General features: G+C 40.8%; 1 protein-coding gene and 1 long non-coding RNA gene across 2 annotated transcripts in view; one reads left to right on the plus strand and one right to left on the minus strand.

Annotated features, from left to right (window-relative positions):
• cntnap2b (contactin associated protein 2b) overlaps nucleotides 1-19,020 on the minus strand; it is a 197,734-nt gene that overhangs the window by 12,343 nt on the left and 166,371 nt on the right. The window contains exons 19-21 of the mRNA XM_034182355.1: nucleotides 12,491-12,727; nucleotides 12,175-12,408; nucleotides 2,603-2,736 (exon numbers count right to left, since the gene is read on the minus strand). Of these exons, the coding sequence (XP_034038246.1) occupies nucleotides 2,603-2,736; nucleotides 12,175-12,408; nucleotides 12,491-12,727 (605 nt within the window). The remainder of the gene's footprint in view (nucleotides 1-2,602; nucleotides 2,737-12,174; nucleotides 12,409-12,490; nucleotides 12,728-19,020) is intronic.
• LOC117521041 lies at nucleotides 130-16,581 on the plus strand. Its single transcript, XR_004563864.1, has 4 exons — nucleotides 130-203; nucleotides 4,873-4,880; nucleotides 8,159-8,163; nucleotides 16,571-16,581. It is a non-coding gene; the product is annotated as an uncharacterized LOC117521041 (long non-coding RNA).

The raw sequence follows: 19,020 nt of genomic DNA on the forward strand, positions 1-19,020 counted from the left end.
CAATTCTCTCATCACTCCCAGAATCACAGAGAAATTATCTACAGCTGCAGGTTGTCTTGTGCATGTCGTGTGGTGGAGAATGCATTTCAGACCTTGTCTCAAAGGTAATTATTTAAAATATAGACATATTGTAATGGTTGGTGAAACAGCTGCATTTTCATTCCTTCTTATGAGTTACATCATTTATCTGTGAAGTTATGTTTGTTATAGATGTAACATCTCTTCATAATCTAATTTCAGGTTCAGATGCCCTGGGTGTAATGACACGCAGTAACACGCAGTGTTTTGGACTCGGTTGAGCAATGTTCATGACTAATTCATGCAAGTTGTACGAAATCTATGCGTGCCACAAATGAACATTTCAAACTTTTCTTTGTGCACTGGCACGCAGCTGCGCACAGTTCATGCACAGTTTTCAACAGTTCACGACGCGTTTACTCATTGGCACACAAGATGGCGTGCCAATGCGGCGATCAAATTTGTGCATCAAGGTGCTTTTACAGTTTGTCAGACTGAGCAGAGGTCAGGTTTTTCCTGGAACAGCCTGGGTTTGAAGACCTTCTGAAGTGTCCTGACTTGTTTTTTAAAAAGTTTTATTATCACACGTGAGTCATTCACCCAGCTGAGTTTCGCTGTGCACAGCTCCAGGTTATGCACAAACTCTGCACAGATCCAAACGTGGGTCTGCCCAGTATTTACCATAAAACATTCCAACCTGTACTCTGTTACCATGGAAACAAGTATTTCAAAATAGCCCCCGCCAAAGTTGGAACAGGATCAAAAATGCTGAGAAACGGACAATGTAACCTCCTGGGCGATTTTTGTTTTCAAGAATGAACAATTATTGCCTACTCAGAAGTACTGTCTAAAGGTTCAGAGATCATGCTTCAATGCTTCAGTGATTTTATATTGTTGTTCAAGAGGATGTTTTTCTGACAATTGGGAAGATTACTAGTAAATAAATGTGACTAGGTTGTTGACAGTACATACTTCATAAATGCTTTATGCAGAAGACATTTGAATGACTGGATAGACTTAAGAGGAGACATAAAAGCTGGGACGTATTTGGAATACAGTGGTCCCTCGCTATATTGCGGTTCACCTTTCGCGGTGTCGCTGTTTCGCGGTCTCGCTGTTTCCCGGTCTCGCTGTTTCGCGGATTTTTTTAGTGCAATTTTGCATGCTTCTTCTTTTTTTTAACTGTCTGCTGTGCTTAGTTGCAGCCAAAATCTGGCAACAGGTCCAGAGACTACACTCGCTGTTTTGATGCAGAGCGCTCCAGCAACCTGCAAGGATAGAATTCAGCAGCGCTGTATGGTCTCGGTGGCCACTGAGAGAAGTTTGTATCTTTTTAATGACTTGGATTCTTTACGGGTCTCGCATCCGTCTCGCAACGGTAACACTGGAGGCAGTGAGTGAAGAAACAGCACGCACATTGTGTTCTGCATGTGTCTGTTTATAAGAATCTTCTCGCTCAGAAGAAAAAAAGAGCGCCAACAACTACCCATAACTGTGTTCTTCACTCGGAAGACACCTGCCCCGAGGTGGAAAAACACGCTGCGCAGCGACGTCAGGATGAAGAGGCGTGATCAGAGGAACTGTGAAATACTGGTCAGTCACTATTAATAATTTCTTATGTGTCCAACCTCGTAGGTTGATCGTTAAAATTAAATTTGTTAGTTCTAAAAGCCATCATAATTACTTACAGGAAAACGTTCTATTTTTATTTCTCAAACAAATGTTTGGGCCTGAAAACAGGTTTTGATCTTTGGTTTCATTCTATAATACTGGACTTATTTTTCTACTAAGGTTTGAACTTTGAGAGTGTTTACACAGGAGAGAAAAGTGAGAAAATGTGTGTAGTGAGGGGTTTTACAGCCTTAAAACATCTATAATAATTGTAAAAAATAACACTGACTACTTCGCGGAATTCACCGCAGGCTATTTTTAGAACGTAACTCCCGCGATAAACAAGGGAACACTGTATAAGCAAACATTTAATGAGTGAATGTTGAGTTTAGCTAAAACCACTGTTGCGTCAGTTACATTTTATGTTGCATCAGTTATGCTATGTTTTATGAATCAATAAAAAATTTGCAATGACCAGGTCTTTGATTGCATTACTACTACAAAATATCACAAGCTGTCTTAATATTTTGATAAATATGAAAAGGCTAGGTATTTTACTTTCAGAGATATGACTTGTAAAACAACATGTGAAGTTTCACATCCATTTTGCGTTGCGTCAGTTACAACCACTCAATTACATATATTGTGATTCTCAATTTACATTTACACAAATTCTCTGACGTCCTAGTTGTGGACCTGTGCTCTATAATCATGCAGAAATTTCAAAAATCCATTAAATAAATCCTGAAGGATACAATAAATCAAATAGCTAAAATTCTCTGAATGTTGCATCAGTTATGGTGGAATTACCCAAAAAGGAGAACTTTATAAAATCCTTTCACAATCCAGCATATTAATAACTCTTCAGCAACACATGATATAGTATTTGTTTGATTTGATTTTAAAAACATGTTTTATGAGTATACTGTGAAGGTATTTAAAAAAAAATACATTGGGAGGAGAATGAGCGCACCTGCAGTCGGATCTCCTTGACATTTCTAGTGATGTTGACGTAATGTGGCTGTCCATTCGCCATGTTGCGGTGGTTTACATCTATGGTGTAAGGATCCTTTAAACCACCAAGGCTGTAGCGGATCTGCAGAGTTCCTGGTAGTCACACACAAAGGAGCACAGAGTGACTGGAACTGTCATCCAAATTAAGTTAAAATATTACTTTGATTTCTATAACTGGGGCAGATAGGTCGACAGAGGAAGTGTAGATCATTGGTCCATCATTGGCTCCAGTTCAAATTTAGTCAAAGGTGTAGCTTAATGCTAGCTGTTGTAATGAATACCTATGATCTATACCACTAGAGGCCACTGTAAGTTAGATCACCATAAAACTGATGGGACATCTAAAGGCTGCTTCAGATCAGCGGTAAGCTTCAATGGGCTCAGATGAAAAAGAAGACCCGAAAGAAGAAAAAGTTGCAGTTCCCTGCCTGGCTGCTTGAGGCTGGCTGCAAAAGTGAGCAGGTTCCCATCTTAAAATTTCTAGCATTTTTTTTATTCAAGTTTTTACTGAACTTTTCTTAGGCTTGGTACATGGCAAATTAAACAGGTTTCTCCATACAGGAACAAGTAGTGTATGCTTAAAAACTGACTCCAGTAACAGACTCTACACATTTGTCCAATAAATACAAAACACAGTGAGTACATGATGATATCCACTCATACCTTCACATATGCATACCTGCACCCCCCCTCCCCCCCCATACCTAAAATGCTTCGATGTACATCATCTATACATGTTACTGATGTATACAGTATTACAGAATCCCACTTGGGGAAAACACAACAGAACCAAAATACTAGTGGGGGTCAATATTTACCTTTATGTAATTCCAAAACCTGTCCCAAAGGGTCACCCCCTCCTCCCTGTCATCACTCAATCTACAACCCCAATTCCAATGAAATAGGGACGTTGTGTAAAATGTAAATAAAACAGAATACAATGAATTGCAAATCTTCAACCTATATTGAATAGAATACACCACAAAGACAAGACAGTTAATGTTCAAACTGATAAACTTTATTGTTTTTGTGCAAATATTTGCTTATTTTGAAATGGATGCCTGCAACACGTTTCAAAAAAGCTGGGACAGTGGTATGTTTACCACTGTGTTACATCACCTTTCCTTCTAACAACACTCAATAAGTGTTTGGAAACTGAGGACACTAATGTGAGTGTCATGATTGAGTATAAAAGGAGCATCCCCAAAAGTCTCAGCTGTTCACAAGCAAAGATGGGGCAGGATCACCACTTTGTGAGCAACTGCGTGAAAAAAGTCCAACAGTTTAAGAACAATGTTTCTCAACGTTCAATTGCAAGGAATTTAGGGATTCCATCATCTACAGTCCATAATATAATCAGAAGATTCAGAGAATCTGAAGAACTTACTACACGTAAGCGGCAAGGCCGAAAAGCAACACTGAATGCCCATGACCTTTGATCCCTCACATGGCACTGCGATAAAAACCGACATTATTGTGTAAAGGATCTAACCACATGGGCTCACGAATACTTCAGAAAACCATTGTCAGTTAACACAGTTTGTCGCTACATCTACAAGTGCAAGTTAAAACTCTACCATGCAAAGTGAAAGCCATACATCAACAACATCCAGAAATGTGCCGCCTTCTCTGGGCCCGAGCTCATTTGAAATGGACAGACGCAAAGTGGAAAAGTGTGCTGTGGTCTGATGAGTCCACATTTCACATTGTTTTTGGAAATCATGGACGTTGTGTCCTCTGGACAAAAGAGGAAAAAGACCATCCAGATTGTTACCAGCACAAAGTTCAAAAGCCAGCATCTGTGATGGTATGGGGGTGTGTTAGTGTCCATGGCATGGACATCTTACACATCTGTAAGATGTCCATGCTGAATCAACCATCAATGCTGAAAGGTACATCCAGGTTTTGGAGCAACACATGCTGCCATCCAACCAACGTCTTTTTCAGGGACCGCCCTGCTTATTTCAGCAAGACAATGCCAAGCCACATTCTGCATGTGTTACAACAGCGTGGCTTCATAGTAAAAGAGTCCGGGTACTAGACTGGCCTGTCTGCAGTCCAGACCTGTCGCCCATTGAAAATATGTGGCACATTATGTAGCACAAAATATGACAACAGAGACCCCGGACTGTTGAACAACTGAAGCAAGCAAGAATGGGAAAGAATTCCACCTACAAAGCTTCAACAATTAGTGTCCTCAGTTCCCAAATGCTTACTGAGTGTTGTTAGAAGGTGATGTAACACAGTGGTAAACATACCACTGTCCCAGTTTTTTTGAAACGTGTTGCAGGCATCCATTTCAAAATGAGCAAATATTTTCACAAAAACAATAAAGTTTATCAGTTTAAACATTAAATATCTTGTCTTTGTGGTGTATTCAATTGAATACAGGTTGAAGAGGATTTGCATATCACTGTATTCTGTTTTTATTTATATTTTACACAAAGTCCCAAGTTCATTGGAATTGGGGTTGTACATAATACAAGAGGCAGTCTCTCAACCACTGTTTCTATACAGATGATCCTTCCCTCTGTATCCTTAATTTGTTTTAACAAAATGAAACTTACATTCTTGTGGACCAGAATCAGAACACCATTACGCTTGCTTGAAAATGAGCTATGGAATATATGTCCCACCCATTGTCAATGTCAATGTCAAATTTATTTATATAGCACATTTAATACAGAAAAACTGCCCAAAGTGCTGGACACACCCAAATAAATAAATAAATAAATAATAATAAAAACAGCAGGAACAAAATGGCTAAAATGATAATCACAACCAAATCAGGAATCGGCTAGCTTGAGTCGAAAGCCAGAGCAAACAAATGAGTTTTTAACCAAGACTTGAAGATGTTTAAAGACGGGGCCATACAGACATTCAAAGGAAGCCTGTTTCAGAGTCTCGGAGCCGCCACTGAAAATGCACGGTCTCCCCTGGTTTTCAGCCGGGATCTCGGCACTTCCAGAGTCAGTTGATTGGCCGATCTCATGTTTCGAACTGGAGCATGAACCGACAGAAGCTCGGAGAGGTAAGAGGGAGCCAATCCATTTAAACATTTAAAAACCAACAGCAACAATTTGAAATGAATCCTGTAACTGACTGGAAGCCAGTGCAGAGAGGCCAGTACAGGAGTTATGTGGTCCCGCTTTCTGGTGCCCGTAAGAAACCGCGCTGCGGCGTTTTGGACCAATTGCAGATGGTGAATTGACATTTGATCTAGCCCAAAATACAGGGAGTTACAGTAGTCCAAACGACAGGTGACAAAAGCATGAATCACTCTCTCCAAGTCAGCCCAGGGCAAATAGGGTTTAACTTTACCCAAGAGACGAAGCTGAAAAAGCTAGACTTGATTACAGAGTTAATTTGCTTTTCAAATTTAAAAGAACTGTCAAAGACAACACCAAGATTCCTTACAGATGGGTGGCAGTGGTTACTCAGCGAGTCCAGAGCAGTGGCATAAAATGAGTTCCCAAATACCACAATCTCTGTTTTAGAGTCATTAGGATTAAGAAAGTTATGGGTCAACCAGTCCTTCACTTCCTTCAAACAATTATTCAAAAGTTTAAAATTGTCTCTGCCCGGGTACAGCGGAAGATAAATTGCAGATCATCTGCAAAGTAGTGAAAAGGAATATTATATTTTCTAAAAACTGACCCGAGTGGCAGCATATACAGAGAAAACAACAAAGGGCACAAAATGGAACCCTGTGGTACTCCACATTTTAGTGGGGCAACGTCAGACGAATAAGGGCCAAGGTGCACAGCAAACGACCGATTTTCCAAATAGGATGTAAACCAACGTAAGGCAGTACCTTTAATGCCAACATGGTTTTCAAGGCGCGACAACAGAATTTTATGGTCAACTGTGTCAAACGCTGCTGTTAAATCTAAAAGAATTAAAACAATAGAATGACCAGAATCAACAGTTAAAATTAAATCATTAAAAACTCTTAAAAGTGCAGTTTCAGTGCTATGGCGCAACTTAAAACCAGATTGAAATTTTTCAAAAATGCCATTAGCCTCCAAGTAAGTTTGAATTTCTTTAAAAACCAAATTTTCCAATATTTTGGACAGAAAAGGCAACTTAGAAATTGGCCTAGAATTTGCAAGGACTTCAGAGTCTAAATTTTGCTTTTTAAGCAAGAGCTGAACAACCGCAAGCTTAAAAGAACTAGGGACACAGCCAGAAGTCAGTGATAGATTCATGATCTTCAGTAAATAAGGGCCAACCACATCAAATGCATATTTGAGCAGTTTGGGAGGAAGACAATCAAGTGGACAGTTAGAGGCTCGGAGCTTTTACACAGCAACAGACAAATCACTGAGAGTAATCTGCTCAAAACGCTCAAAAGCCGTAGAACAGACTATGTTCATGGACGGATTTGCCTCAAAAGAGGCAGAGGTTGAAGCCCTGATGGCAGGTATTTTATCAATAAAAAAGTTGATAAAGGATTCACTAATTTGTTTAAAACATTAAACAGGACCTGGGGTCTCTTAATATTTGACACAATTAAATTTGACATGTAATCAGCTTTCACAGATTTGACTGTTCTCTGATAATTTGACAAACAGTCCCTTAAAATGTCCAATGACACACAAAGCTTATCCTTTTTCCACCTCCTTTCAGCCCTTCTACATTCTCGCCTCAGTGCACGAGTGGTGTCATTTAACCAAGGCTCAGCTGCAGACTTAGCCTTTTGGATTTTCACAGGCGCAAGCAAATCCAAAACAGAGATGCAAGTTGAATTAAACATTTCCATAGTCTCTTCAACTGAGCTAGTTGACAAATCCAAAGTCGGCACCAGGGAAATAAATGCGCCCATCCCACTTTAAATTTCTCTGCCTCCAGACCTTGCATTAAACTACATTTGAGCATTTTAGAATGTCAAATCCTAGTGCTGCAGTTATTTTGGTGAATGTAACTCAAAAGTACTGCAGGAATCGTGTAATGCATTACAATTCAGAGACAGTAATATTGTAAGGTAAGTAATTAATATAAAATAACAGTAACTTGTAATCTATAATTTAATACATTCTGGAAGTAACTTGCCCAACACTGTTAGGTTCTGTTATATGTGTGTGTGTGTGTATATATATATATATATATATATATATATATATATATATATATATATATATATATATATATATATATATATATATAGTACAAGTTCTCCTTTTGTTATTTGGTCAATAACAAAAGTTCAACTCAATACTTTGCAATATAATCTTTGTTGGCAATGACAGAGGTCAAACATTTCCTGTAAGTCTTCACCAGGTTTGCACACACTGTAGCTGGTATTTTGGTTCATTAGTCCATGCAGCTCTCCTCTACAGCAGTGATGTTTTGGGGCTGTCGCTAAAGAAGACGTTTCAGGTCTGTGAAAGACAGCAATCTTGCTTGTTTGTGGGTGACCAAATACTTATTTTCCACCATGATTTACAATTAAATTATTTAAAAATCCTACAATGTGATTTTCTGTATTTTTTTTTTCTCATTTTGTCTCTCATAGTTGAGGTGTACCTTTGTTGAAAATTACAGACCTCTCTCATCTTTCTAAGAAGGAGAACTTACACAATCAGGGGCTGATTTTATATATATATATATATATATATATATATATATATATATATATATATATATATATATATATATATATATATATATATATATATATATATATATACACTCAACAAAAATATAAACGCAACACTTTTGGTTTTGCTCCCATTTTGTATGAGATGAACTCAAAGATCTAAAACTTTTTCCACATACACAATATCACCATTTCCCTCAAATATTGTTCACAAACCAGTCTAAATCTGTGATAGTGAGCACTTCTCCTTTGCTGAGATAATCCATCCCACCTCACAGGTGTGCTATATCAAGATGCTGATTAGACACCATGATTAGTGCACAGGTGTGCCTTAGACTGCCCACAATAAAAGGCCACTCTGAAAGGTGCAGTTTTATCACACAACACAATGCCACAGATGTCACAAGATTTGAGGGAGCGTGCAGTTGGCATGCTGACAGCAGGAATGTCAACCAGAGCTGTTGCTCGTGTACTGAATGTTCATTTCTCTACCATAAGCCGTCTCCAAAGGCGTTTCAGAGAATTTGGCAGTACATCCAACCAGCCTCACAACCGCAGACCACGTGTAACCACACCAGCCCAGGACCTCCACATCCAGCATGTTCACCTCCAAGATCGTCTGAGACCAGCCACTCGGACAGCTGCTGAAAAAATCGGTTTGCATAACCAAAGAATTTCTGCACAAACTGTCAGAAACCGTCTCAGGGAAGCTCATCTGCATGCTCGTCGTCCTCATCGGGGTCTCGACCTGACTCCAGTTCGTCGTCGTAACCGACTTGAGTGGGCAAATGCTCACATTCGCTGGAGTTTGGAACGTTGGAGAGGTGTTCTCTTCACAGATGAATCCTGGTTCACACTGTTCAGGGCAGATGGCAGACAGCGTGTGTGGCGTCGTGTGGGTGAGAGGTTTTCTGATGTCAATGTTGTGGATCGAGTGGCCCATGGTGGTGGTGGGGTTATGGTATGGGCAGGCGTCTGTTATGGATGAAGAACACAAGTGCATTTTATTGATGGCATTTTGAATGCACAGAGATACCGTGACGAGATCCTGAGGCCCATTGTTGTGCCATACATCCAAGAACATCACCTCATGTTGCAGTAGGATAATGCACGGCCCCATGTTGCAAGGATCTGTACACAATTCTTGGAAGCTGAAAATGTCCCAGTTCTTGCATGGCCGGCATACTCACCGGACATGTCACCCATTGAGCATGTTTGGGATGCTCTGGACCGGCGTATACGACAGCATGTACCAGTTCCTGCCAGTATCCAGCAACTTCGCACAGCCATTGAAGAGGAGTGGACCAACATTCCACAGGCCACAATTGACAACCTGATCAACTCTATGCGAAGGAGATGTGTTGCACTGCATGAGGCAAATGGTGGTCACACCAGATACTGACTGGTATCCCCCCCCAATCAATCAATCAATCAATTTTTTATATAGCGCCAAATCACAACAAACAGTTGCCCCAAGGCGCTTTATATTGTAAGGCAAGGCCATACAATAATTATGTAAAACCCCAACGGTCAAAACGACCCCCTGTGAGCAAGCACTTGGCTACAGTGGGAAGGAAAAACTCCCTTTTAACAGGAAGAAACCTCCAGCAGAACCAGGCTCAGGGAGGGGCAGTCTTCTGCTGGGACTGGTTGGGGTTGAGGGAGAGAACCAGGAAAAAGACATGCTGTGGAGGGGAGCAGAGATCGATCACTAATGATTAAATGCAGAGTGGTGCATACAGAGCAAAAAGAGAAAGAAACAGTGCATCATGGGAACCCCCCAGCAGTCTACGTCTATAGCAGCATAACTAAGGGATGGTTCAGGGTCACCTGATCCAGCCCTAACTATAAGCTTTAGCAAAAAGGAAAGTTTTAAGCCTAATCTTAAAAGTAGAGAGGGTGTCTGTCTCCCTGATCTGAATTGGGAGCTGGTTCCACAGGAGAGGAGCCTGAAAGCTGAAGGCTCTGCCTCCCATTCTACTCTTACAAACCCTAGGAACTACAAGTAAGCCTGCAGTCTGAGAGCGAAGCGCTCTATTGGGGTGATATGGTACTACGAGGTCCCTAAGATAAGATGGGACCTGATTATTCAAAACCTTATAAGTAAGAAGAAGAATTTTAAATTCTATTCTAGAATTAACAGGAAGCCAATGAAGAGAGGCCAATATGGGTGAGATATGCTCTCTCCTTCTAGTCCCCGTCAGTACTCTAGCTGCAGCATTTTGAATTAACTGAAGGCTTTTTAGGGAACTTTTAGGACAACCTGATAATAATGAATTACAATAGTCCAGCCTAGAGGAAATAAATGCATGAATTAGTTTTTCAGCATCACTCTGAGACAAGACCTTTCTGATTTTAGAGATATTGCGTAAATGCAAAAAAGCAGTCCTACATATTTGTTTAATATGCGCTTTGAATGACATATCCTGATCAAAAATGACTCCAAGATTTCTCACAGTATTACTAGAGGTCAGGGTAATGCCATCCAGAGTAAGGATCTGGTTAGACACCATGTTTCTAAGATTTGCGGGGCCAAGTACAATAACTTCAGTTTTATCTGAGTTTAAAAGCAGGAAATTAGAGGTCATCCATGTCTTTATGTCTGTAAGACAATCCTGCAGTTTAGCTAATTGGTGTGTGTCCTCTGGCTTCATGGATAGATAAAGCTGGGTATCATCTGCGTAACAATAAAACAAAACTACACCTTTCAGAGTGGCCTTTTATTGTGGACAGTCTAAGGCACACCTGTGCACTAATCATGGTGTCTAATCAGCATCTTGATATGGCACACCTGTGAGGTGGGATGGATTATCTCAGCAAAGGAGAAGTGCTCACTATCACAGATTTAGACTGGTTTGTGAACAATATTTGAGGGAAATGGTGATATTGTGTATGTGGAAAAAGGTTTAGATCTTTGAGTTCATCTCATACAAAATGAGAGCAAAACCAAAAGTGTTGCGTTTATATTTTTGTTGAGTGTATATATATATATATATATATATATATATATATATATATATATATATATATATATATATATATACACACACGTATATAAAATATAGGTGCTGGTCACATAATTAGAATATCATGAAAAAGTTGATTTATTTCTGTAATTCCATTCAAAAAGTGAAACTTGTGTATTATATTCATTCATTACACACAGACTGATATATTTCAAATGTTTATTCCTTTTAATTTTGACGATTATAACTGACAACTAATGAAAATCCCAAATTCGGTATCTCAGAAAATTAGAATACTGTGAAAAGGTTGAATACTGAAGACACCTGGTGGCACACTATAATCAGCTAATTAACTCTAAACATCTGCAAAGGCCTTTAACTGGGTCCTCTGTCTAGTTCTGTAGGCTACACAATCATGGGGAAGACTGCTGACTTGATGTCTTGCCTTGGCTAAAGACAAAACGGACTGGAATGCTGCTAAGTTATGTTCTCTGATGAAAGTAAATTTTGCATTTCCTTTGGAAATAAAGGTCCCAGAGTCTGGAGGAAGAGAGGAGAGGCACAGAATCCACATTGCTTGAGGTCCAGTGTAAAGTTTCCACAGTCAGTGATGGTTTGGGGTGCCATGTCATCTGCTGGTGTTGGTCCACCACTCTGGGTGTCCTTTGTTCTTTGCTCATGTGACTTTTTGTTGTGAAATACATTTTAATTTCTGTCTTGTGAATTTTTCTAACTGGATGGTGGATGACTCTTTCTTGTCCATGTTTTTCCTCATGCACATGTGTTACAGAATTTTAAAAGCTGCTGTTTCAGGCATAAATGTCAACAGCAAGGACATCACATTGTGAAACAGGAACTTTACCATGACACCCAAACCAAGTTTGACTGTAAAGAGGAGAAAAACAATTGACTGATACAACACTTTAAAGAACCTCGTTTTGAAGATAAAGGTCAGCTGAAGCTCACCGTTGTGCCTGAGCACCACAGCCAGGTAGTCCTGAGTCCTGGAGCTGATGTAGACCAGGATGCTGGGAGCGCTGGTGGTGCTGAAGCTGAACACCAGCTCCTCCTGAGTGAGGTTGACCTCAGAGGGAACAGCCACTCCTGATACACTCTTTGCTTCATGTGATGGCAACATTCCTGCTTCCGGGAGGAAGTCGTAACGCACCACGGTGCCCGTCTCAAAGTATCCGCCTACGTCTGGTACACAAACAACAGCAGAGGATTAAAAACACGAAAGCACTGGTCATTTCGGTTTGGATGAAGCCTGCAGCACGCTTACCATCCATGCAGTAGGGCCCGTCGTACGCTGAGTGAGAGCAGTCGCACGAGTATCCGTTGTACAGCTCCACACATTTTCCGCCGTTCCTGCAGTGCACACCGTAGCTACTACAGTGACCTTGGCAGCCTGGATTCACCCCTGCTGTCACCTTTGCTCTCTCCTCCAGGTCAAAGGTCACACCATTTATCTTCAAAGCACGCATGCAACCCAGGAATCCCCTGTGGCCGCCTAAGGCACCTGGGAAACAAGATAGAGGCGATAATCCTATGAAGTACAAACATGTTTTACAGGTTCACCATCACAGGATAAACACAAACAATGACATCAGCCAAACAATTAAACCATCTGAATCATATTAAACACTATAATCTGGTGTTTTAATGTCCGTGGTAACTTGTAAGCTGATATTCCTCTATGCTGTACGTTTTCACTGGCGCCATCTAGGCACCTCAACAAAATGTTCTCTGCAGATGTCCTGCTGAAACAACACAGAAGCCAAAATGGAAATCAAGATGCTCCGTAGACACCACACACATGCTACTCTTCTGGTGTATAAGTTTAGAAGACAATCACATCCTTGAAAAATTCCAATCTGGGTTTAGATCGCGACACAGCACTGAGTCGGCACTTTGAAAAGTTCATAATGACATCACTTTGTCGGTGGATGCAGGGAATCCTGTTGTGCTGGTTCTGTTGGACCTCACAGCAGCCTTTGATACTGTGGATCACACAGAACTTGTTTCCAGGTTAGAACATGTTATTGGCATTCATTCATTGATTGGTGACCTCTCCTCATCAACTGCTCCTCTGTGTTGTGGAGTGCCGCAGGGTTCTGTTCTTGGGCCTATTCTATTTTCTTTGTACATTCTGCCTTTGGGGTCAATTATAACCAAGCACAACCTGTCCTTTCATTGTTATGTGGATGATCTGCAAATCGATCTGCCTATGAGGACTAATGGGAGTGATGCTTTGTCATCACTATTTTGATTGTATTTGCGATGTAAAGCAGTGGCTGTCCCAAAACTTCCTTTACCTGAATGATGGTAAAACTGAGATCATGGTGTTTGAGCGCTCTGGCATATCAAATGTGGTAACACCAAATTTTGGTGCCCTGGCTAATTATGTAAAACCAGCTGTCAAGAATTTGGGAGTGATATTTGACAACTGTCTGAGGTTCGATCAACAGATACGTAAATTCTGTTGTCAAAGCAAGTTTTTTCCAGCTTCGCCTTTCGGCTAAAATAAAGCATTTCCTCAGTAGACGTGATCTTGAGACAGCCATTCATGCTTTCATCAGCTACAGACTTGATTATTGTAATGCACTTTATTCTGGCATTAATCAGTCTTATCTTGCACATCTCCAATTGGTGCAGAATGCTGCTGCTCATCTTTTAACAAACACTTGTTGCTTGCCTCTACTGGTGGTTGGCTATACTGCGGTATTGTATCACTTCCTGTTCCGGAGCACAGCGGTGTTTTGCTGTATCTGTTAGCTGTTTAATCTGCGCAGTTAGATTGATCTAGTTATCTAGATAACGATTTGTTTCCCCAGTGTAATCTTAACGTGCCTTAACTAAAGCACTCCCTCTGCTGAATCACCTCTAAATTATTTACACATTATTCACTTTGCGTGTTTTTAGGAATCCGCTAGCTTAGCGCAGCTACTAGCTCTTAGCCGATTTAGCATGGCGGCTTCTCCTGTCTCTCCCGCACTTTTCTGCTCTGGGTGTGAAATGTTTAGTTATTCCTCGGCCTCCTTTAGCAGTAATGGTACTTGTAATAGGTGTAGCTTATTCGTAGCTTTGGAGGCCAGGCTGGGCGAATTGGAGACTCGGCTCCGCACCGTGGAAAATTCTACAGCTAGCCAGGCCCCTGTAGTCGGTGCGGACCAAGGTAGCTTAGCCGCCGTTAGTTCCCCTCTGGCAGATCCCGAGCAGCCGGGAAAGCAGGCCGACTGGGTGACTGTGAGGAGGAAGCGTAGTTCTAAACAGAAGCCCCATGTACACCGCCAACCCGTTCACATTTCTAACCGTTTTTCCCCACTCGGCGACACACCCGCTGAGGATCAAACTCTGGTTATTGGCGACTCTGTTTTGAGAAATGTGAAGTTAGCGACACCAGCAACCATAGTCAATTGTCTTCCGGGGGCCAGAGCAGGCGACATTGAAGGAAATTTGAAACTGCTGGCTAAGGCTAAGCGTAAATTTGGTAAGATTGTAATTCACGTCGGCAGTAATGACACCCGGTTACGCCAATCGAAGGTCACTAAAATTAACATTGAATCGGTGTGTAACTTTGCAAAAACAATGTCGGACTCTGTAGTTTTCTCTGGGCCCCTCCCCAATCGGGAGTGACATGTTCTCCTTCAATTGCTGGCTGTCTGAGTGGTGTCCAAAAAATGAGGTGGGCTTCATAGATAATTGGCAAAGCTTCTGGGGAAAACCTGGTCTTGTTAGGAGAGACGGCATCCATCCCACTTTGGATGGAGCAGCTCTCATTTCTAGAAATCTGGCCAATTTTCTTAAATCCTCCAAACCGTGCTTAGCTCAGATAAGATAATTATAGTGGGCGATTTTAACATCCACACAGATGCTGAGAATGACAGCCTCAACACTGCATTTAATCTATTATTAGACTCTATTGGCTTTGCTCAAAATGTAAATGAGTCCACCCACCACTTTAATCATATCTTAGATCTTGTTCTGACTTATGGTATGGAAATAGAAGACTTAACAGTATTCCCTGAAAACTCCCTTCTGTCTGATCATTTCTTAATAACATTTACATTTACTCTGATGGACTACCCAGCAGTGGGGAATAAGTTTCATTACACTAGAAGTCTTTCAGAAAGCGCTGTAACTAGGTTTAAGAATATGATTCCTTCTTTATGTTCTCTAATGCCATGTACCAACACAGTGCAGAGTAGCTACCTAAACTCTGTAAGTGAGATAGAGTATCTCGTCAATAGTTTTACATCCTCATTGAAGACAACTTTGGATGCTGTAGCTCCTCTGAAAAAGAGAGCTTTAAATCAGAAGTGCCTGACTCCGTGGTATAACTCACAAACTCGCAGCTTAAAGCAGATAACCCGTAAGTTGGAGAGGAAATGGCGTCTCACTAATTTAGAAGATCTTCATTTAGCCTGGAAAAAGAGTCTGTTGCTCTATAAGAAAGCCCTCTGTAAAGCTAGGACATCTTTCTATTTATCACTAATTGAAGAAAATAAGAACAACCCCAGGTTTCTTTTCAGCACTGTAGCCAGGCTGACAAAGAGTCAGAGCTCTATTGAGCTGAGTATTCCATTAACTTTAACTAGTAATGACTTCATGACTTTCTTTGCTAACAAAATTTTAACTATTAGAGAAAAAATTACTCATAACCATCCCAAAGACGTATCGTTATCTTTGGCTGCTTTCAGTGATGCCGGTATTTGGTTAGACTCTTTCTCTCAGATTGTTCTGTCTGAGTTATTTTCATTAGTTACTTCATCCAAACCATCAACATGTCTATTAGACCCCATTCCTACCAGGCTGCTCAAGGAAGCCCTACCATTATTTAATGCTTCGATCTTAAATATGATCAATCTATCTTTATTAGTTGGCTATGTACCACAGGCTTTTAAGGTGGCAGTAATTAAACCATTACTTAAAAAGCCATCACTTGACCCAGCTATCTTAGCTAATTATAGGCCAATCTCCAACCTTCCTTTTCTCTCAAAAATTCTTGAAAGGGTAGTTGTAAAACAGCTAACTGATCATCTGCAGAGGAATGGTCTATTTGAAGAGTTTCAGTCAGGTTTTAGAATTCATCATAGTACAGAAACAGCATTAGTGAAGGTTACAAATGATCTTCTTATGGCCTCAGACAGTGGACTCATCTCTGTGCTTGTTCTGTTAGACCTCAGTGCTGCTTTTGATACTGTTGACCATAAAATTTTATTACAGAGATTAGAGCATGCCGTAGGTATTAAAGGCACTGCGCTACGGTGGTTTGAATCATATTTGTCTAATAGATTACAATTTGTTCATGTAAATGGGGAATCTTCTTCACAGACTAAGGTTAATTATGGAGTTCCACAAGGTTCAGTGCTAGGACCAATTTTATTCACTTTATACATGCTTCCCTTAGGCAGTATTATTAGACGGTATTGCTTAAATTTTCATTGTTACGCAGATGATACCCAGCTTTATCTATCCATGAAGCCAGAGGACACACACCAATTAGCTAAACTGCAGGATTGTCTTACAGACATAAAGACATGGATGACCTCTAATTTCCTGCTTTTAAACTCAGATAATACTGAAGTTATTGTACTTGGCCCCACAAATCTTAGAAACATGGTGTCTAACCAGATCCTTACTCTGGATGGCATTACCCTGACCTCTAGTAATACTGTGAGAAATCTTGGAGTCATTTTTGATCAGGATATGTCATTCAAAGCGCATATTAAACAAATATGTAGGACTGCTTTTTTGCATTTACGCAATATCTCTAAAATTAGAAAGGTCTTGTCTCAGAGTGATGCTGAAAAACTAATTCATGCATTTATTTCCTCTAGGCTGGACTATTGTAATTCATTATTATCAGGATGTCCTAAAAGTTCCCTGAAAAGCCTTCAGTTAATTCAAAATGCTGCAGCTAGAGTACTAACGGGGACTAGAAGGAGAGAGCATATCTCACCCATATTGGCCTCTCTTCATTGGCTTCCTGTTAATTCTAGAATAGAATTTAAAATTCTTCTTCTTACTTATAAGGTTTTGAATAATCAGGTCCCATCTTATCTTAGGGACCTCGTAGTACCATATCACCCCAATAGAGCGCTTCGCTCTCAGACTGCAGGCTTACTTGTAGTTCCTAGGGTTTGTAAGAGTAGAATGGGAGGCAGAGCCTTCAGCTTTCAGGCTCCTCTCCTGTGGAACCAGCTCCCAATTCAGATCAGGGAGACAGACACCCTCTCTACTTTTAAGATTAGGCTTAAAACTTTCCTTTTTGCTAAAGCTTATAGTTAGGGCTGGATCAGGTGACCCTGAACCATCCCTTAGTTATGCTGCTATAGACTTAGACTGCTGGGGGGTTCCCATGATGCACTGTTTCTTTCTCTTTTTGCTCTGTATGCACCACTCTGCATTTAATCATTAGTGATCGATCTCTGCTCCCCTCCACAGCATGTCTTTTTCCTGGTTCTCTCCCTCAACCCCAACCAGTCCCAGCAGAAGACTGCCCCTCCCTGAGCCTGGTTCTGCTGGAGGTTTCTTCCTGTTAAAAGGGAGTTTTTCCTTCCCACTGTAGCCAAGTGCTTGCTCACAGGGGGTCGTTTTGACCGTTGGGGTTTTACATAATTATTGTATGGCCTTGCCTTACAATATAAAGCGCCTTGGGGCAACTGTTTGTTGTGATTTGGCGCTATATAAAAAAAAATTGATTGATTGATTGATTGACTTGTAGACGGGAGCATATTACGCCCATCCTGTACTCACTCCACTGGCTTCCAGTTCGTTTTAGAATTGATTTTAAGATTTTAGTGTTTGTTTTTAAAGCTATTTATGGCCTTGCACCTCCCTACTTGTCTGAAATTTTAACTTTGCACATTTACAGTAGGACATTACGGGCATCCGGTCAGCTTTACTTAGATGTTCTGAGGTCAAGATACAAACTCTGGGGTGATCATGCTTTTGCGGTAGCCAGTCCCAGACTGTGGAATGAGCCACCTCTTGAAATACATACTATTCCTGACCTAGCACTTTTTAAATCCAAGTTAAAGACTTATTTATTTAAACTGGCTTTTAACACCTAGTGTGGAGGTGACGTTCTGTTTTTACATGCTGTTTTAAATTTTATTGTATATGTGTTTTATTTTTGTGAATTTGAGTTTTTAATGTTACGTGCTTTGGACACCATTTGGTGTTGTAAAGCACTCTATAAATAAATGTTGATTGATTGTTGACAAGTACTTACAAGTGGTTCAAAATATTCTGGGGAGGGGGTGGGGGAGCACTCATGGAGTAGGTGTGTGTGTGTGTGTGTGGGGGGGGGGGGGCATTTTCTACTTTCAAAAAGAATCTAGTGGCATTTTCAGCCAAAGTTCATCACTCTGTAAACTTTACAACTTGACAGGTTTCTACCTCAGAACAGTGACGTGAGAATGATCTGAAAACCACGAGTCAAGTTCAGATATGTTCTGAGAAAATCACTGCGGTATACTCGTTAGTAGGGATGGGTATCGTTAAGATTTTAACAGTACTCATACTCTTAGCGGTGTTGCTTATCAGTACTTTTGTTTTGAAAAACAGTGCTCTCTCACACATCACAAGTCAAGTCTGGCAGCATGCGTTGGTGCAGCACCAACGTACCAACGCACCAAACATGAGTGCTCCTTTCTGTCTTCTCCAGCTACTCGGGTCCTCAACACTCAGGCACCTGCATACTCGATCATGCACAGAGATTTGGGCCACATGGCCAAAATGTCAAAGCTGGTGCTCCCTCACAATGGAAGTGATACTCCTCATCTTAGTCTCTCTTAGTAACTGCTC

This window comes from Thalassophryne amazonica, chromosome 12 (assembly GCF_902500255.1).
Source record: "Thalassophryne amazonica chromosome 12, fThaAma1.1, whole genome shotgun sequence".
In the NCBI taxonomy this organism is placed as follows: domain Eukaryota; kingdom Metazoa; phylum Chordata; class Actinopteri; order Batrachoidiformes; family Batrachoididae; genus Thalassophryne; species Thalassophryne amazonica.